The sequence below is a fragment of the Somniosus microcephalus genome, chromosome 15 (assembly GCF_052327205.1).
Source record: "Somniosus microcephalus isolate GS21.2 chromosome 15, FLI_Smic_1.0, whole genome shotgun sequence".
Classification (NCBI taxonomy): Eukaryota; Metazoa; Chordata; class Chondrichthyes; order Squaliformes; family Somniosidae; genus Somniosus; species Somniosus microcephalus.
In genome coordinates this window covers 99,858,971-99,880,169 of record NC_141001.1, presented here as the reverse complement: position 1 = coordinate 99,880,169, position 21,199 = coordinate 99,858,971, and the positions used below count along the sequence as shown (strand labels likewise).

At 43.9% G+C, this 21,199-nt stretch overlaps 1 protein-coding gene across 7 annotated transcripts in view; it reads left to right on the top strand.

The window, feature by feature from the left end:
- nav2a (neuron navigator 2a) overlaps positions 1–21,199 on the top strand; it is a 534,653-nt gene that overhangs the window by 489,807 nt on the left and 23,647 nt on the right. For 4 of the 7 annotated variants that reach the window (XM_086008163.1, XM_086008166.1, XM_086008165.1 and 1 more), the window contains 5 exons: positions 3,685–3,863; positions 10,100–10,253; positions 16,967–17,126; positions 18,037–18,134; positions 20,426–20,521. In XM_086008163.1, coding sequence (XP_085864289.1) covers positions 3,685–3,863; positions 10,100–10,253; positions 16,967–17,126; positions 18,037–18,134; positions 20,426–20,521 — 687 coding nt within the window. Of the gene's footprint in view, positions 1–3,684; positions 3,864–7,393; positions 7,496–10,099; positions 10,254–16,966; positions 17,127–18,036; positions 18,135–20,425; positions 20,522–21,199 lie in introns of all 7 variants that reach the window. The other 3 variants (XM_086008162.1, XM_086008160.1, XM_086008161.1) reach the window with 1 other exon arrangement.

Genomic DNA, 21,199 nt, shown 5'->3' with positions numbered 1-21,199 from the left:
TAATCAGCCATTGGAAACTGTTTCTCTTTATTTACTCTATCTAAACAGTTCGTGATTTTAAACACCTCTATCAAATCTCCTCTTAGCCTCCCTGCTCCAAGGAGAACAACTCCAGCTTCTCCAGTCTGTCCACATAACTGTAATCCCCATAACCCTGGAACGATTCTAGTAAATCTCTTCTGTACCCTTTCCAAAGCCTTCACGTCCTTCCTAAAGTGTGGAGCCCAAAAGTCCCACCTTTCTGCCCCCTACAAGGCCCATCATGTTCTTGAAACGTGAAACTATCTACCACATTAAATGACCACTTTAAAAAACTGAACTCGAGTTCCTAATATATAAAATCATTTACCAAGATAATGTGCAAGAATGCATTGCCCCTTTACAATAAGGAACTGTTAGATGGAGCGTTTATCTATAGTTATCTATAGACAACTTGTTCATATGCTTGCAGGGACTACTGTAATATTTTGTGCCAGGACTTGAGAGCTAAATATCTTAGTTATGTTTGCTGTTTAGGTTATATCCGAGCTCTCAAATGGCCGATGTGACATGTGTTGAAGATTAGTATTTTGGGTCATTAATAGTTCAGAATAGGTTCAGCTACAAGTAATATTCAGTCAAATGTTTTGATATTCTTTTTATGAATTTTTTTTGTCTGATAGCAAACATCATCTTGTTGCACATTGTTTAGTTTAGACCCATTCTGTCTGTCAAATGATCATTAATGCTTTCATTAATAGCTATAATAAAAGCCACTAAAATTTTAGTTGAAACATAATGTTATTTTGATGTATGCATTTTAAGAACCATCCTAATCTTCTCCTGGAAGATTAGCTCTGACCAATTGAAATTATGCATGCAGTCCATGATTCTAATTCAAACAGCAAATCATGTATTTATTCTGCTTCTCTGAATAATTGGTTTACAGCTTCGAGCTTCCCTTTCTACTTTGCAACAAAGAAATTCCAAAAAAGATCACAAATTTTCACAGCACTGTGGAAATCAGATCTTCATTGGTCTAGTTTGCTTTATCACAAAGCGCCAACCTTGCCATTGGCATTTTGTAGAATTTATTTATCAAATACATTTTTACTTTGTTCAAAATTAAAATTAGTTTGTTGTTTTCTCTTCTCTTTCCCTGTGCTTGCACACTTCATGGCAGGTTTATGAGGTAAGTATAACCTTATACTCGCAAATCACCTTAAATCTAGCACAACATAATATACCCTTGTTATAGCACACAAATCAGGAAACAGTTAAATGGAGAGAGGGACCTATCAACTTTCCTCTAATTTGCCTGATTTTGCCCCATTCTGTACTGCTGTGGGAATAATTTTTACTGCAGCATGCCTTAATTACAACATGATAATTTCAGATGAGTATTTCACACTTGGTAGTTTACAGATGTTAAATCATTCCTCAAGGGTGCCACAGTGTAGTACGACACAGTTTGGCATGTGGTAACTTTCTAATCTCGGCTGCATCATAGCGTTACGGTGCCAAATGGAAGCCAAGAGCTTTTTTTTTCATCGGGAAGGAGAGCCAGGCCCTTCCTAGGGGCTGCTGATCGAGAAGAATGGGCAGAGAAGGTTCTCTTGGTGGAGAAGTATTAAAGAGTGAAAGGGAAGGGAATAAGTTTCTGCCTGGGGTGTTGTATGTCAGGCGGTTGTTTTGCGGTTTGTTCTGTTCTGAGTGGTCTAACATCAGAAGGTCAAAGTAACAATAAATAGAGATGCAGAAGAGGATGAAGCTGAGAGTGGTCTTCAGTTTATTGGTTCATACAAAGAATTCTGGGCAGTCTGATCACTTGATGAACTTTTAGAAATATCATTTTGGATGAAAACCTGTTACATCATTTTGTAGTATTTAAATCTTACCCACTGAGTAGATTTAATTAGTAACCGTATTGTCAAAACATTTGTTCCTCCAATAAAGATAATAAAATTAGCAAAGCACTGATTTATGGGGGCTCGATTTTAACCCCAGGCGAGGCAAATTGTGTGGAGGGGTGAGGGTGGGGGAGACGCAGTGGATGGGTCGGTGGTTGGCTGGAAGGCTTTTGTGAGGCCAGGAAGAGCATTCACGTTATCAGGTTGGAATGAGGTTCCTGCCACACAAGTGGCCGCCCGTGCAGAAGCCCCAGGAAAATGGCGGTGAGCAGTAAGTATGGTCCATGATTTTCAGACCGCCACTGCCCAGTTACCGTCCAGCAGACTGACTTAAAGTCAGCGCCGTGCTTTCTGGCAGATCAATGTCACTAACGGACAGACTGCTGCAGCTGTTGAATAGGCTTGACGCTTCGTAGACATATCTCCGCGCCAAAACACAAAACAAAGCAAAGCCAGCATGTTCTTTTTCTTTGCGCCCATGTATTGGTTGGGTAACGGCAGTGTAATTAACTGGACCCTCAACTATAAAACTCTGGAGTTTATGAATCCCAGTCTCAATTGAACGCTCATACTTGAGCTTTCTCCAAGTACATGTTTGCCAGTCTGGCAAGGAGAGAAGGAAAATAAAACTGGTGTGTGAGGAATCCAAGTCTACATTGCAAAATGTACCTTGTGGCTTCCTGGTGGGCAGACAACGGCACTATTGATGCATCCATAGATGTCCGAAATAATGACATTAAAATCAATCTTGGCTTTTAAGAGTTGTGACAATGTGCTACACAATTTTCTCTGAGTTATCCACGAATGCAGGCATTATTAATGTTGTCTTTCATTTAAATGTTGGTGTTTTCAATTCTTCTTGTTCTATGGATTCTGTTGTAATGTGCTTCTCATTATGACATGCTTTTTTGGCTGGTTTGCAAATATTCCATATCATGGGGTCTAATGCAGTGGGAACTTTAAGAGGATATTTATTTTGTTCGCTTTGGAAAAAATGTAGTAATGCACTGTACCTATGTGCTGATCAGGATTACCAGAAAAGATAGTTATATCAGTGAAAAATATTTTTCAAGCAGATAATAGGGCTGAAGTGTGGTCTACTTTAATAATGCAACTAGCCAATTATAACTGGTCAATGTAATACTCAAACTTAATTTTTTTTCTCCCAGGTGGCAGGTTACAATGCAAGATGAATCAGTACATTTCTAAAGGAAAATTCTTTTTGTGATGCTCTGGTTTATAAAGTTGCTGTTTTGAGCAATATTTAACATGCAGTTAGACTAAAGGCAATCGCGTTATAGACATTGTCACTTTTGATACCATGTGTTGAATCTGGCTTTAATGTACTGGTGAATTTCCCGTGGCCTTGCTTATGGTTAGTCGGGGGAAATTGTCACCTGCAATTTCCGCAGAGCTCTCCCGCCGTAACTTTGGTGGGAGATCGGTGGAAACACTGGAGAATGGCCGTTGACGCGCTTTATCGAGGATTTCCGCTGATGATCTGCTGAAGTTACGGCAGGAGATTGGCGTAAATTCTACCCTGGTACAACTTCTTCGCTGTGCTTGTTGGAACCGGCTGGGAGAGGCTGCAGCGCCACCTCAGGTGCAAGTAAGGAAAGCGGGTGCTGTCTTTACCATTATCCATTGATTTGAATGAACTGGGGGCATTACAGTGGGACCCGCTGAAGGATTTTAGTATATTATCAGAAGTGTGTAAAATTAATTTAAAAGTATCCGCAGATATTTTCCCCTCCATGTTCATTTTACATCCTGTCTAAATATTTGTGTTATTTAGTTAAGAAGTTCCTTCAAGCAAGCTTTTGGCAAAAAGAAGTCTCCTAAATCGGCTTCATCTCATTCGGACATTGAAGAAATGAACACACCTGATTCATCCTTACCTTCATCCCCCAAGTTTACTCACAATGGATCTACTCCCTCCACCCCAATGATGAGAACATCGCACTCCAACTCACTGTACGTAAACTTTTTATTTACTACTCAAAGGTAAACGCCGTGCAATGTTTGGTTATCATAGTTCAGTTACCTTAATTCCTAATTGACAGAATGCGCCCATGGTTAGTTGTAATATGTGTAATTGACAGGCGAGGCCCTCTAATGTGTAAGTTGTAGCAGTATAAAAGTTGTATCTGAATTTTTTATCCTCCAGCTGCCTGCCTCACCATGGCCTGGATTTTGCGTTAAGAATAATGGCGAGTCTATCAGTGCTCACCGTTATTATGGAGTAAATCCGACAGCAACCTCCAGAGTTCGCACATGTGCAATTAAACGCGGAAATCAGGAAGTTGCGGTCCGGGTTGCCCTGCTCCTCCACAAGCTACACTATCTCGCTGATAGACTCTGCATTGAAATCCATGTAAGGGCGGGAAGTTGCGGTACTTACCCACTAGTTACCACTAAAAACGCCAGAAAAAGTTACGGCTGGTGTATTCAGGTGTAAGTGAATTTTTAACAGATTGATAAGTCTTAATTACTGCCAAACAACATCTCTGGCACTGAAAATTTAATTTTACAAGTGTGGAATCGCATTCCATCAAAATTTAATTATTGTTGAAGATTTGTTTAAAATTCAAATAAATGTTTTTTTTTACTTTTTCTTTCTGTCTCTTTTATCTCTCTCTCTTAATCCCATCTTTCTTTCTTACAAAGCTAGGTGGGAATGTAAGATATGAGGAGGATGCAAAGAGGCTTCAAGGGGATATAGACAGGCTAAGCGAGTGGGCAAGAACATGGCAAATGGAATATAATGTGGAGAAATGTGAAGTTATTCACTTTGGTAGGAAAAATAGAAAAGTAGAGTATTTTTTAAATGGTGAGAGATTGGGACATGTTGGTGTTCAGAGGGACCTGGGTGTCCTTGTACACGAATCATTGAAAGTTAACATGCAGGTACAGCAAGCAATTAAGAAAGCAAATGGTATGTTAGCCCTTATTACAAGAGGATTTGAGTATAAAAGTAAAAGGGGGAGAAATTCGTCATCGCCCCGTTTGGGGCGCAATTATCAGCCGGGCACAAAGTTTAGCGCCTGGCGCTAATTATCGCCTCCGACTGCAAGCTTGGCTTCTATCACCTCTGGAGATGATTGGAGCGCTAAATCAGGCGCTACACACCTCTCAAGGCGCTAACGCCGAGGAGCGAGGTGCTACCTCAGAGCGCTGGCGAAGCTCATGTGATGTCAGTCAGCAATGGAACACAGACACACTGGCGCCGGCCAGTTCTTAAAGAGGAGGGTTGATCTTGCTCTCCATCCACACCCTGCTCATTGCAGCCTTGAATCTCGGCCTGGAGAGACCTGGACATCAAATCTGCTGAAAAGAACAATGGGGAGGCCCAGGGAAAGAGCTCAGAGTGCAGCCCCTATAGTCTCTTCTAAATCAATGCAAGGAAGATCAAATCAAAATGAACCAGCAAAGTGCTGCTCAGTACCCAAAACTCCTCAACACAGCGTTGAATATCTCCAGAAGTCTCTCTCTCTCAATGCATGGTGCAAAAATTTCGCCGACAAAAAAAGGCAGGAAGCAGTCGCCTTTAAATAACGCTCCCCCAGTCCCTTCCCAACTGCAAAATGCTCCCCTCAACCTGTCGTTGCTAGTGGCAGGCGGTAAGGCAGGGGGGCACCACTCAATATCCGGTCCGGGGCATTGCACGCTCGACTGACGTCACGATCTGCGAGCGCAGGAGATTGTGGCGGTAGTGTTTAGCGCTGCCGCGAAATGGCTGGTCAATTTTGCAAGCAGCGCAAACATAGCAGCGCCTGGGCGCTAGTTGCTTTGCGCCCCATTAGCGCCCTCTTAAGGCGCTAACGGGAGGCGCAAACCAACCGAATTTTTCCCCCAAGATGTCTTACTGCAATTATATAGGGTCCTGGTGAGACCACACCTGCAGTATTGTGGATAGTTTTGGTCATCTTATCTAAGGAAGGATATACTTGCCATAGTACATTGAAGGTTCACCAGACTGATTCCTGGGATGGGGGGATTGTCCTATGAGGAGAGATTGAGTAGTCTAGGCCTATAATCTCTAGAGTTTAGAAGAATGAGAAGTGATCTCATTGAAACATACAAAATTCTTACAGCGTTTGACAGGGTAGATGCAGGGAAGATGTGTCTCCTGGCTGGGGAGTCTAGAACCAGGGGTCACAGTCTCAGAATAAGGGGTCGGCCATTTAGGACTGAGATGAGGAGAAATTTATTCACTCAGAGGGTGGTGAATCTTTGGAATTCTCTACCCCAGAGGGCTGTGGAGGCTCAGTCGTTGAGTATATTCAAGACAGAGATCGGTAGATTTTTGGATATTAAGGGAATCAAGGGATATGGGGATAGTGCAGGAAAGTGGAGTTGAGGTAGAAGATCAGCCATGATCTTATTGAATGGCGGAGCAGGCTCGAGGGGCTGAATGGCCTACTCCTGCTCCTATTTCTTATGTTCTTTCCTTCTCTTTATTTTGCTTTCTGTTCATGATTTTACAATGCATTAAATATTCTAATTTACACTTCCTGGTTTAGACTGCATGGCTCAGTGAGGATTCTCTAATCTGATTGGTTGAGAGCCACGCTGTTGCTTGACCTGCTCTCACACATGCCACAGGTCCCCTGTAGAGGGCACCGCACTGTATCATATGCCTGATGACAGCAAGTTGCTGCACAAAAAGCCCGCAAAAAGTCTGTGGGCAGCTGTAAGCTTAGTGAACAGCGAGCGTCGTTGATTTGCCGCTGACTGCAAAACCCAGGCCATTGTTAGCAATTGTAGCTCTAATCAGCTTGTTGCTGATCACTAAGTGTCACTGACCACAGTCATTGGAGGTCCGTTATCCAAAATACACACAGCTTGAGCACAAGGGGAGATGGTGAGCACAGGGAGAGAGCGTTTAAGAGAAAAATACATCCCTTATGACTAAGCAGACCCTGTAGCATTTATAAGATAGGTGAAGATCTTTTGCACTGGGTTGATGGTAACTGGAGAAAATATATTTGAGTAGCACCCGAGATCCTTCTTTTACTTCAGTTCATTTCTCCTGACTATCATCACTTAATGTGCCTTTCATTATTGAAAGTTATATCTGAAGTAGGATATCGGTATTTACACCGCTTAGAAGTTGTGCAGTGCCAAAGCAAGCAACATAGTGTTATCCATCTTAATCTCTTAAATATTCACTTGTTTAATATAAACGCACATTATTCTCCAAGAATTTATGGTACTGTCCCAATAGCTTCTTAAGCTTAAGTATTGTTTACTGGTTTGCCGGGGAGGTCTGTTAGTCTTCAATGTACTGTGTCATTAAATGGCTTGACTCGCCACAGTGACATACTCATTGCGCTGTGCCATCAAGGAGATGCAGACGGGAAGCTTGGCATTTCCGCAGTCACTGAGAGGATCGAGGGAAAATTCTCTTTTAATCCTTGTTTTTAACTGCCTGTGCTTTTAATGGTCGTACTCTGATTGCTTTATAAACCTGTCTTTTTTTCCCTAAATGTCCATTTGTGTAGTGTTTTTTCTTCTAACATGTGTATGAGAGAAAGGAAAGCAGCGTCCAGCTGGGCATGCAGGAGGTGTGAGCGTGCTCATATGCCTAGCACTGCGATGTCATGGTAAACTGTGATATGTCACTGCATTGTTTGATGTATTCAAACTGCGTAATGGAATAAACACACTGATTAAGGAATGATGTCTTCTCAGCTAGTACTGGTTTCACATTGAAATCTTAAGTGAGACTCAAATCATGGAGTCAGCTTCTGCGAATTTGTGACCCATTTTAGTTTTCACTAAAACAAGACTGACTTTATGAATGCCTTTTTGTACTAGATGGCTCGCAAAGCTATTTTCTTTGTGGCTACAAGATGGTTGCTGGTGACCTTAAATTTGTAAACTGAATAAAAATTCTGTTTAGTAAACACCAACGTTCCCTCTAAGCTGCATGGCCGTGCCGCTGTCTGCCGGGGCCGCGCAGCCCAGGACCGGCTTTTACGATGTGAAATTTCCCGCATGCGCGAAACTTTGAATGGGCCACACAGCCCCTTAAAGGGCCTGCGCACCCAAATTAAAAAATTAGGGGGAACATTGGCGAACACCACCCAAAATCAACTTTGCTTGATTAATTAACGGGGAGTGAACTTTTCTTTTAACGCGCCAAAGGAAATCTTTCAATTTTTTTTCCCCCCCAAAAAAGATAGTTGTTGAATTGCTTGGACTCTGAGGGCTTTCCATGACCTTCAAAAGTGCAAAGAATGAACCAGAACTGGCTGCCATCAAACTTTAACTCAGTGCAAATTCTTGGGTCACACTTTAACGGCGTGTTATTAGCACAATCACTTAAAAGTGGAACTAAAAACGGGCACTTAACAATCTTTCAGCTGATCCGTGATGTTAGCTTTTAACAAAGCGTAGAGAAAAATCAAACAGCTTCCAATCTGTGTTACTCCTCATTCTTTGCTTCCTCCTTCACAGTAACTTCACACCTTTATTTCACGGATCACTGCTTCCTGGGTGACCTGTGGGGCATCTTCACATCCCACCACTAATACTAAAGTAACGTTTCAAATGCGGGGGCATTATTGTCGGTTCACCCTGTCGAGCCAGCACGGGCAACTGTCAAACATGGAGCTTTTGATCGTGTTTCATGCCCAGGCATCCACTTCCTTTGTCAAAGTTGCTGTTTTGGTCCCAAAAAAAGTCTGCTCCAGCAGCTTTGGAGTAACAATCCAGTCTAATATTTGAAAGTACAACAAAAAAATTCTCCCCTTTCATCAGTCAATAATACTACCAGAATCCCAGATTGAGCAATTTAGATAGTTTATCAATTTACAGATGTAAATGAGACATCTATACAAAGATAAATATAATTGTCTCAACAGCATAGGAACAAGAGTAGGCCATTTAGCCCCTTGAGCCCATTCAGTGAGATCAGGGTTGATTTGCATTGCCCCATATCCCTTAATACCTTTGGTTAACAAAAATCTATCACTCTCCGATTTAACATGAACAATTGACCTAGCATCAACTGCTGTTTGCAGAAGAGAGTTCCAAACTTCTACCGCCCTTTGCCTGTAGAAGTGTTTCCTAACTTTACTCCTGATAGGCCTGGCTTTAATTTTTTGACTATGTCCCCGAGTCCTAGACTCCCCAACCAAAAAAGTAGTTTTTCTCGAATGCCTTATCAGTTCCCTTTAATATCTTGAAAACTTTGATGAGATCACCCCTGAACCTTCTAAATTCTAGGGAATACAACCCTAGTTTGTGTAATCTCTCCTCGTAATTTAACCCTTGGAGTCCGGGCATCATTCTGGTAAACCTACGCTGCACTCCCTCCAAGGCCAATATATCCTTCCTAGGGTGTGGTGCTCAGAACTGCTCACAGTACTCCAGGTGTGATCTAACCAGGGTTTTGTACAGCTGCAGCATAACTTCTACCCCCTTGAATTCTAGTCCTCTAGATATAAAGGCCAGCATTCCATTAGCCTTCTTGATTATTTTCTGTACCTGTTCATGACATTTTAATGATCTATGTACCTGGACCCCTAAGTCTCTTTGGATACGGAACCCTCCTGTACAGACCATCTTTGTATGCTGACATCTAGGAGGTTATTTAATGAGTCCGTGCTCCCGGTAGGGAGCCTCGCCATCCAGCAGCCTCAATCAGAAATTCAGGCGGGCACTGCCCACAATTTCTGGCCATTAATTTGCTCCCCACTTAAAGCAAAGACTCGTAAAATGATTCCCCTAACATCAGCTCCAGTTCCACAAATAAACAATGGGCGTATACTTCAGCCTCGCTTCTTATAGCTTCCTATAAAGAGCACCCAAAGATTGTACACAGATTTCAATGTATTTCACATTTAGGATAGGCCCAAATTGTTTTTTCTTCCATAGTAAGCTGCGACATTTAATTTGCGACCATACCAGTGTAATGCTTCAGTGTAGAATTAATTTGAGGAATTGTATTACGGCCTGAAAGTATCTGTTTTTGCTCCACGTCTGAAAGAACGCAATCAATGGGTTCACTGCTTCCAATGATCAATTTTATTTAGGAAAATCATTGCCATATTATAATTAGGTAAATATTGATTTGTGAACAAATCGAAAAAAAAACAAATTGTGATTTCCTAAAGTAGGCCGCAGTTTTTAATTTTAAATGACTGAACGAATTAATATCTGTTCTGTGGCTTTTGCTTCCCTTCCTTTCCTCTCCTGTGCAGCATCTCTGAATGCATCGATGGTGAAGCTGAGACCATTATGCAACTGCGCAGTGAGCTGAGAGAGAAGGAGATGAAATTGACAGATATTCGACTTGAGGCACTGAGCTCAGCTCACCAACTGGACCAGCTGCGCGAGGCCATGAACAGGATGCAGGTGAGGTGGCTTGCCTTCTGCGGCACTGATTTTCTGCAAAAGATGTGCTTTTTAAATAGCCCCAGCTCTCCTATCTATTGCAATAACTGAGTCTACTTGGTATCAATCTAGTGGCTCCTCTCTAACCTTTTCCAGGGCCTCTACATCAAAATGTCCCTTAATCAAAAGTTAGGGTTTGTACATTTTTTTCTTAATATTGGACGGTGTAATGGTGCAGACAGTTGAGGCTGCAGCTTGTAGTGCCAGAGTGATGGGATGTGGGTTTGTGCCTATGATCCTTTACATTGATCTCAGCGATGCCCTTCTGGGTGACTCCAGGCCAAGGGCAGGCGTTTGCACAGGAAAAGTGGGAAAATTCAGACGGCAGGTCGCACAGGCCACTCTTGCACAGTGGCCCGTTCCTGATGGATATTGGTAGAGGCTTGGAAGTATCTTTTGGGCATTTGTCCTCTTGGCCAAGGGTTGAGAAGAATACACTGGAGCCCCAAAAAAAGTGTGTGTTTTAGTGGAGACTTTTTCTTCTAGAATTGCCATTTTAATTCAAACACTTTGAGGGAAATCAAATGTAAATATTCAGCTATAAAATGCACTATAGTCATAGGCCTAGAAATTCGGTGGGCTGCGCCACCAGTTAGCGCCTAAAGAGGGCACTCAGTGGCTTTAGCGCCACTGGCCACGCCTCCCGCGATATTTAGCGGGGCGCTAATGGCGGCGTTAGCCTCTAGTGCTGCGCCGCCACCGATGACGTCATTGGTGTGCGCAGCGCCCCGCTACCGCCCCGATCGCGATATTTGGTCGCGCCCGCCTCTGTAACGCCGGTCGCAAATCGCGCCCAGTTCACGGGGCCTACCTGTGGCGGTAGTGGCGCAAATTAAGGTGGAGGTGCGGGGCGGCCATTTTTTTCGGTGGCCGCCTGCCAGCACCTCCGTCCCCGGCCTCCTGATCTCCCCCTCCCCCCACCCCCCCCCGGCAGTGCCGGCTGTGTCCCGAGAGCCCGGCACTTCTCCTCGGTGCCGGGCTCTTTTGCCGGTCATCGCGCTGGTGCAGGCCCTCCCCCTTAAGCAGGGGAGGAAGGCCTGCAGTACTGCAGCACACCGTGCTGCAGCGTGTGGCGCTGTGGCATGTTGCGCTGCGATATTCAGTCTCAGCGCCCCAAGAGGGTCGCGGGGCGCCTCGAGCAGCGCCCCGCGTCCCTCTTGGGGCGCTCAAACTGAATTTCCGGTGGGCGCAATGGCTCCGTTCGCAGCGGTAATTCCGGCGCCCAGGCGAGCTTGGCGCTCTGCTTGGGGCCCCACCGAATTTCTAGGCCATAGTTATACAGCACAGAAAGAGGCCCTTCGGCCTATCGTGTCCGCGCCGGCCATCAAGCCCTGTCTATTCTAATCCTATTTTCCAGCACTTGGTCCGTAGCCTTGTATGCTATGGCGTTTCAAGTGCTCATCTAAATGCTTCTTGAATGCTTTGAGGGTTCCTGCCTCTACCACCCTTTCAGGCAGTGAGTTCCAGATTCCAATCACCCTCTGGGTGAAAAAGTTTTTCCTCAAATCCCCTCCTGCCCCTTACCTTGAAACTATGCCCCTGGTTATTGACCCCTCTACTAAGGGGAAAAGTTCCTTTCTATCTACCCTATCTATGCCCCTCATAATTTTGTACACCTCAATCAGGTTCCCTCTCAGCCTTCTCTGCTCTAAGGAAAACAACCCCAGCCTGTCCAGTCTCTCTTCATAGCTGAAGCGCTCCTGCCCAGGTAACATCCTGGTGAATCTCCTCTGCAATCACATCCTTCCTAGAAACATAGAAGATAGGAGCAGGAGTAGGCCATTCGGCCCTTCGAGCCTGCTCCACCATTCAACGAGATCATGGCTGATCATCCAAACCCTAGCACCCGGTCCCTACACCGACAGCCATCCCACCCAAGCCCTATCCCCGTAACCCCACGTATTTAATCCCCCCTAACACTAAGGGCCAATTTTTTTTCATGGCCAATCAACCTAACCCGCACATCTTTGGACTGTGGGAGGAAACCGGAGCACCCGGAGAAAACCCACGCAAACACGGGGAGAATGTGCAAACTCCACACAGACAGTCACCTGAGGCCGGATTTGAACCCGGGTCCCTGGCGCTGTGAGGCAACAGTGCTAACCACTATGCCACCGTGCTGCCCTATAGTGTGGCGACCAGAACGGCACACAGTATTCCAGCTGTGGCCTAACTGGCGTTTTGTACAGCTCCATCATAACCAATTCGAAGTTGTTTTATCTTGTATACGCAGGATTTGAGAATTTAAAATTATGTATTGCAAGTCCATGGATCCACCTGCAGTAATGATGGTTATGGATGAACTTTTTTCTCCTAAAATTGCTGCCTCTTGCTGATGTCTGGCTCGATACAGACCAGCAGCCCTTCGGGTACTTGCCCATTCTTCACATTTGAGTTGAGACAGTGACTGTTAGTAGACTATTCGACTCGGAAGGCATCACAGCAGAGCCTGATCCTGGTCTCATCCGATGCATGCACATGTGTGCTTTCTACCACATACTGAACAGGAGTAGGATCCCATGGCATCTTTTTCCTTCTCTAGCCCAAGGGCACTGAGCCCAATTGCAGCTCCCTTATTGTTGCTCTGATGAGCAAAGCTAGCTCAGCACCAAATAGGATTGAATATGTAACATTCTGTTCTGTGTGGCACACAGTGCATTTGCCCCCCAGATACACGTGAGGAGGAACACTCAACCCATTATTGCTCATCCAGAAAGGCCTCCAATCCCCCTGTCACTGTACACCTAAATATTTCTTAAATTATTCCACAGCTTTTGCCTCCACTGCTCTACCTAGGATTCCACCCCCCCCCCCTGTGCTTGCTGGCCTATATTGGCTCCCAGTTAAGCAATGTCTCGATTTTAAAATTCTCATCCTTGTTTTCAAATCCTTCCATGGCCTCGCCGCTCCTTATCTCTGTAATCTCCTCCAGCACTATAATCCCCCTAGAGCTCTGCGCTCTGCCTATTCTGGCCTTTTGGACATCTTTTAAATGCTCCACCATTGGCGGTTGTGCCTTCAGCTGCCTAGGCCCTAAGCTCTGGAATTGCCTCCCTAAATCTCTCCGCCTCTTCTTCTCTTTCCTCCTTTACGACGCTCCTTAAAACCTACCTCTTTGACCAGGCTTTTGGTCATCTGCCCTAACATCTCCTTATATGGCTCGGTGTCAAAAAAAATTTTGATAACACTCCTGTGAAGCGCCTTGGGACATTTTATTACGTTAAAGGTGTTATATAAATATCTGTTGATGCTGCTGTATTGATCACTTGTTATGTGAAGAACTCCTTGACATCAGATTGAGCCTGTGTCCCTTTATCCTCTCATGGTTTAGTTTGAAGTAGTGTCCTGGATCCTTCGATTGTCTGTTCACTGTTTTCTGTATCTCTGTAAGATTGCCTCTCAGTTATCTCCTTTCAAGGCTGAAAATCCCAACTTTCTACAATTTCTCCTCATAACTTAGTCTGCTTTTGCTAATCTCGTGGCTCCAACGTTTATAAATAGACTTACATTTATATAGCGCCTTTTACAATCTCAGAACGTCCCAAAACACTTTACAGCCAATGAAGTACTTTTTCAAGTGTAGTCACTGTTGTAATCTGTTTTTGTTATGTTGATTGAGGGATAAATATTGGCCAGGACACCTGGGATAACTCCCCTGCTCTTCTAAATACAGGAAACTTTCTGGTATCCGGCACGGACGGGACCGAGCTGGTGCCGGTCTATCAACAATGCCGGAGAATCGAGCGCTATAGCTAAAAGATACGGAGCTCAGCGCTTCGTCTAAAGCAACAAACCCTGTTGCTTAGCTTCAAAACAATCAGCACAGCTTGCAAGCGTTCCTGTAGCTTAGCAACAGCTTCAGTTAGATGCTTGCACAGCCAGAAATGAGTAAAAAAAAAGTAACTAAAAGTAAAAAAAGTTATCTGAACCAACTCCTGAATTTTGCCGGTTAACCGACATTTCCGGTTATTTAGTGGCCGGTTAATCGAAAGTTTCCTGCAGTGCCATGGGATTTTTTACACCCACCTGAGCAGATGGGTCCTTGATTTACCATCTCATCCAAAAGACGGGACCTCTGACAGTGCAGCACTCTCTCAGCACTGCACTGGAGTGTCAGCCTAGATTTTTGTGCTCAGGTTTCATGGAGTGGAACTAGAACCCACAACCTTCTGATTCAGAGGTGAGAGTGCCACCCTCTGAGCCACAGCTGACACTGTTACCTGCTTGCGCAGGGTATGCAAAGGGTATCTCTTGAAAATTGGGCTCTGATCAGCACAGATGAGCACAGCACCCCAAATCATCACTAGATTTACACATGGAAAAAAACGCCATGTAATTGTAAATGTCGCACAGGAAGATGTGTAGTGCTACCATGAATCAAAGGTTCAGTGCACCAACAAATCTCTCAAGCGAATTCTATTGTGACAATGAAACCTGCATATTCATTTCAAAAGAAATTGGACTGATTTCGATAATAGGAAGTCATGAACAAAGTAATATAGCAGTTAAGTTGTTGAAGTTTATATTGGAATATTAAGAAAGGAAGTGTGCGGAAACATTTAATTAAAATCTAATGAAGCATTCTGAAGTTGTTCGTATGATGGGATTACATTTATGGATTCACAGACAACACCCAGGATGAAATCCTTCCAGCCTCTCCATCCCTTTATCCCCAGACTTAGAAATTATCTTGTCATAAGTTTTCGTATTGATACAGAAATGCTATTGCATCCTTGAACAAGGTCATTCCTTTATGATATAGTTACACAAGCAAATACTACTAAGCACGAACTGTTAACTTGGAAAATACTGCTGAATGGGTTATGATTAACAGTAGCCCTGGGTTTCTTTTTTGTATTTACCACTTATGGTTAACTTTTAGCAGATTACTCTGCTTGACTAACAACAACTGGCTATTCATCAATGATTAGTAAACTGTTCAACATGATTGAATAAAAGCAAATCATTTAGAGAAAGAAAGTGACTTAAAATTACGTATAACTTCACGAGCTGTCAACCAATGATTCTCCAGGTTAATCTTCAATAAGTGCAAAGTGGTGATGGAAAGCAGTCTTGAATCCAGAGCTGTGGTATGTCATGCTGTTTTAAATGTAAAGCTCACTCCAGCAAATCACTTTGTTTGTTTGTTTGCATTTAAACAATGGCAGTGCCGATATCTGGTGACAACAGATATCCCTGTTGTTTTGCATTCCTCTGGTGAGAGCTCTTGGCTGCAGAACAAATCTCAACATCTTATCCACTCCTCCCACCAAAAAGCAGCTGCAGTAACATCTGGCCAAACACATCCTCCACTGAATAATGGGCATTCCAAATGTCCTCTGGCCAAACAATTTCACACATGTGGCTCTCAGTTGACCTGCTTATAATAAGGACATCTTTCCACTTGGGAACTAGTCCTATGCGTGAATAGGCAAGAAATGTTGGCCGAGCTACAAAATGTTGCTGTTGTCTCTCTCGAACAGCTTGAGGCACGCACAGCTAAATCAGACTGTGGGCTCCACAGCAAGGGCATGTAGCTCTTCACTAACATTTGAGCTTCTTTTAAAAAAAATATATAAACTGATGACCATAACAGCAGCAGCACAATTGCAGATTGCAGCAAAGCCAGTGGGCCTGATGGCCACCTCAGAGCTGTCATTTACAGGCTGTTCCTTTTGCTATTAATGTTCCCGTTTTTGAAAGACTGCAGATTCAAATGCATTTCAGCAAAAGCTCTCTAGATAGTAATGCTGAGGCACAGTTTTCCTTTTTCTAATGACAGCACATTTGCTGAAATTCCAATTTATAGTGAAGAGATCCTTTACGGTCATCTTCATTTGGCCAAGAGGAGAATATAAATGTGATATTTAGTTGGAACAACAACAACAACTTGTATTTATATAGCGCCTTTAATATAGTAAAACATCCCAAGGCGCTTCACTGGAGTATTATAAGACAAAAAATATTTGAATGGTTTCAAGTAAGGAATTTAGGGTTAAAAATGTGAAATTTTCCGGAATACTTGGTACAGATCTGATCACTGAGACACGAGAGAGACATTCAAGCCTGATCTAGGCTGACACTCCAGTGTAGTGCTGCACTGTCGGAGCTGCCCTCTCTTGGATGAGATGTTAAACTGAGGCCCTGCGTCTGCTCTCTCAGGTGGACATAAAAGATCCAATGGCACTATTTTGAAGACGAGCAGGGGAGTTCTCCCCGATGTCCTGGCCAATATTTATCCCTCAACCAACATCACTAAAACAGACTATCCGGCAATGTTCTCTCTAATTTATTTTGGGCCGCGCGGCCCCTTTAACAGGCTGTGCGGCCCATTCAAAATTCCGCACATTGTGCGGTTTTTCCATTTAAGAGCCGGCTGCGCAGGAGCTCCGGAGCACCGTGACTATACTTCACAAAGTACTTGATTGGCGGTAAAGCGCGTTGGGATGTCCCGGGGCCATGAAAGGCGCGATAGAAATGCAAGTCTTTTGTTTTTTTAAGACAAGTTAAAAGTATTAAACAGCATGTCGTGTAAAATGCTTCTGGAGTTGCACTGCTAACAACTAAAGTGCAAAATCAGCGTGTTTGTTGAGGATAAGGTCTTTTGCACGATTATTTAGTGTTTCAAAAAAAAATCTGGCTTGCTTTAATACCTCGATTCTTTTCTCTTCTAGACTGAAATTGAAAAGCTGAAGGCTGAGAATGACCGGTTGAAGTCTGAAACCCAAGGCACCTGCAGTCGGGCCCAGTCCCAGCTTTCCATCTCTTCGTCCCCTCGTCAGTCACTCGGCCTTTCCCAGCACAGCCTTAACCTGACCGAGTCCACCAGTCTTGGTAAGTAACTCTGAAATAGTAAATTCTTTTTGCTGTATTTGCAGCCAAATAGAGTGCCTGACATGAATCAGCCATTCATGTGGAAATGACTTATGAAATAATACTGGGTGGCCTGCTGGTGGCACTGTCCAGGGAGAGTATAAATACTCGGGCATGGGCCCAGCTTGCTCAGGGCATTCTTTTACAGGAACTAGTGAAGGTCACAACTAGACCTCCATGTTGTAAAACAGTTGATTAAAGCTTTGTTTAACGCTTAGACCAAGTGCCTAGTAGTTTTCTTACATCAGTGCCCATTGCAGATACTGGGATGGACACGGGTTGATTTTAACCCTACTCGCTCAGCAGAAACCGGGCGGGTGGGCAGTTAAAATCGCCCTGGCTCTTAACCTGTCTGAAAGCTGCCATGATCGCAACATCTGCAATTTTAACCTGCTCCCCTGAGCAGGCAGCAAGGACATGCACCCGAAGCCAACAGGGGTCCTTCTTTGCATGTGCATGTTGTGGCCTGATGACATCATTGAGACCCGACTGTAATTTTAACGCAGGCCTGAGCGGGGAATCCACCTGGAGTTAAAATTGGGGCCAGCTCTCAGATTACACCTTCTGGCTAAGACTATAAATTTGGTCGAGTTACAATTTAACTTATCATCTTTTCAAATACATTGCTGTAAGGTGGCGGTGCTTAAGTACCATAGTATGGTCTTCTTTCTGCACACATCACTGAAGTTCAAAATCTTCTAACCCACACTGGCGTGGCTAAGCAGTGAAATATTTTGAATCTGTAAGTATAGATCAGCTTGTATTGAGTTCAGATCAGGAATAGGGAAGTCATTGATTGAGCCAGCAGGATACTTGTGCTCAGTGTTGTGTTCCATTGCTTCCACTTCTAATTGATGTTACTGTTGAGCAGATATGCTACTTGATGACAATGCAGACGGCTCGACACGCAAAGAAGGCAGGCACGTGAAGATAGTAGTCCGCTTGCAAGAAGAGATGAGGTGGAAGGAGGTATGTTGAAGGCGGCCAGTTCCATTGCTGGAAATTCTCCTGATAATATGCAGCTGGGGTGTAACGCTGCTGGTTAAGCAGTGAGCGACTTTAATTGGGAGAACTCAGATTCCCAAAAAATTAGAAGCCAAGACAGAAAAAAATGTTGCTCTCGGACAGTGTTTCTCTCTCAATTTATTTTCGTGCGCGGACCCTTTAAGTTGCTGCGCGGCCCATTCAAATTTTGCGCAGGCTCAGTTTTTACAGTGAGCGGCCTGTGCACGACCTCCCAGACCTCGCAGCTTCGAGGCAACATTGCTCTCGGGTCTCGACGGGGCTTATTATTGTGCTTAACCGTAGAGTGGCTTGCTAGACTACTTCAGAGGGCTTTAATAGTCAACCACTTTATGTGGGACTGGAGTCATGCGTCCACCAGACCGGATAGGGACGGCGGGTTCACTTCCCTGAAGGACATTAGTGAACCGGTTGGGTTTTTACAACAAACTGGCAATTTCGAAGGGTCATTTTTTTTTTCTGGTACCCGCTCACAAATTACCAGATTAATTGAATTCAATTTCACAACTTGCCAGGGTGGCATTTGAACACGTGACCTTTGGGTTGCTAGTTCAGGACCATAACCAACACACTGCTGTGCCCGAGATCTGAGTACTTTAAGGGCATGACATTCCTTGCAGAGTCTCAGTATCTCTTCAATTGTTATGTGTTAGTTCAAGCATGTGAATTTGTCATTTTTGATTTTTCCACTTATGCAATATTAACCTCATGATTGTGTAATTCCAGATTAAGTAGATTCAGATTGGACAATCCATCATTACACTCACTAGGATTTTTCTCAGAACCTTCAAATAAACATAAAACCGTGTAACTCCAATTTTGTGTCATTTAGTGAAAACCTTTATGTACCAGGAAAATAGTACAGTACAGGAAACTTTTTTTTATCCGGCACCTAAATAACCGGAAATCTCTGTTAACCGGCAAAATTCAGGAGTAGGTTCAGATAAGTTTTACTTCATATTAGTGGCCTGTTCCTGGATCTGTGGCTGGGTTCCTGCACCTGTTTTCTAAGCAACAGGGACGCTTGGATCTTGTGGTCGGGTTCCTGCACCTGTTGCTAAGCAACAGGGACGCTTGGATCTTGTGGTCGGAGTTTCTGCACCTGTTGCTAAGCAACAGGGACGCTTGGATCTTGTGGTCGGAGTTCCTGCACCTGTTGCTAAGCAACAGAGAAGCCTGGATTTGTTGCTGTGTACGGAGCTCTCGTACCTTTTACTATACCTCTCTGTAATCCGGACTTTTTGATAAACTGGCACCACGCCGGTCCCGTTGGTGCCGGATAAAAAAGAGTTTCCTGTACTTCTATTTAAATGTAAAGAGCACATTGGAGGATTAGATGCACAGTGCATTTGAGCACACTGTCCCTTCAGAGGATGTTTCCTCTGGCTGGAGAGCCTAGAGCCAGGGGTCACAGTCTCAGGATAAGGGGTTGGCTATTTAGGACTGCGATGAGGAGAAATTTCTTCACTCAAAGGGTTATGCATCTTTGAATGCAGAGGGCTGTGGAGGCTCAGTCATTGAGTATATTCTAGGCTGAGATCGATAGATTTTTTGGACTCTAAGGGAATCAAGGGATATGGGGATCGGGCGGGAAAGTGGAGTTGAGGTCGAAGATCAGCCATGATCTTATTGAATGGCGGAGCAGGCTCGAGGGGCCGTATGGCCTACTCCTGCTCCTAATTCTTATGTTCTCAGGCCTGGGTTTCAGTCTAAGCGGACTGAGAGGGTGAATCTCATGTTTCTCTGCTGGCCTTATGGGGCCAGAGCGAAGTGAGCCTGGACAGTGTCACCCGAATCCCTGGAACATTTGGCCACAGCACAGAGCTGCCTGCAGATCGGCACAATGTTACTTGGTGAAGCCACAGGATAGTTGGTGTGGGAAATGGAAATGTTGCCCTGATTCAGTAATGAGTGGATGTTTAGGATTGGGATTACGGCACGTTGTTGGACAGAGTAAAGAACAGTTTACTGCGCATCTGTTCTTGCGATCCTTAACTGATCAGTGTACATTTGATACTGACACAGAATTCCGTGACGTTTAATTTTTTTTTAGCCAATTCCTTACCGCTACGAGCAGAAAATTAAATCACCAGTGCAGAAGGAGTTCTGTGCCAGTTAAATCCTCTCTTTGAAGCTAAAATCCACATCTTATGTTTGATTCAGTTCAATAACCACTGCTACTGGATTAATTGTACATTATGCCAACAAAGCCTGATCTATTTCTTACTTCACCACAGGAGTCTCGGATCCGCCAGTATATTGTCGGCTGCATTGGCGTCAGTGGTAAGACAAAGTGGGACGTCTTGGATGGCGTTGTGCGGCGTCTATTTAAGGTAAGGAAGGCCCGATTGAAAATAAGATGAAAATGTGTCAAGACTAGTTTGACGGTTGAGGAAGAGGGGGGTTCAAAAGTTTCTTTTATATTGAATATCCATCATTGTGATATCACCACCACCTTCTCTGGGGCAATTAGGGGTGGACAATAAATGCTTGCCTTGCCAGTGATGCCCACATCCCGTGAATGAATGAATAAAAAAAGAAGGATACAGTATTAAGCAAAACATTGAGCAGCCATTTGGGGCCAGAAAGTGTCTCATTTGCACTAAAAGTCAACAAGCATTTATTATTCTGTTAACTTTATATCATGTACGTAACATAACAGTGCTTTGAAATTTCTGCTCAATTTGTGGTTTTCCCTCTTTTTTTGGCTTATATTTTCTTCTCTGCTCTCCTCGAGTGGCTGATTCCCCTCAGGCACTGGCCGCCCTCTGGCACCTTTTCAATGAACGGCAGCAGCTTATTTTGACCTTGCGGGTTTACCACAGCTGAGTTTGCTCTCGTCCTCCTTGATGGCCATATATGTAAACTTTTTTTTTGATAGCCCGAGTTGCTGCCAACTTAGAAAAGCTCATGAATTAAAATTGCACTAGTTCACTGACATTACTATCATTACTAATAGAAAGAAAACCGGTATTTTTATTCTGGAAGGAAAGGGGCAACAGGAAACCACA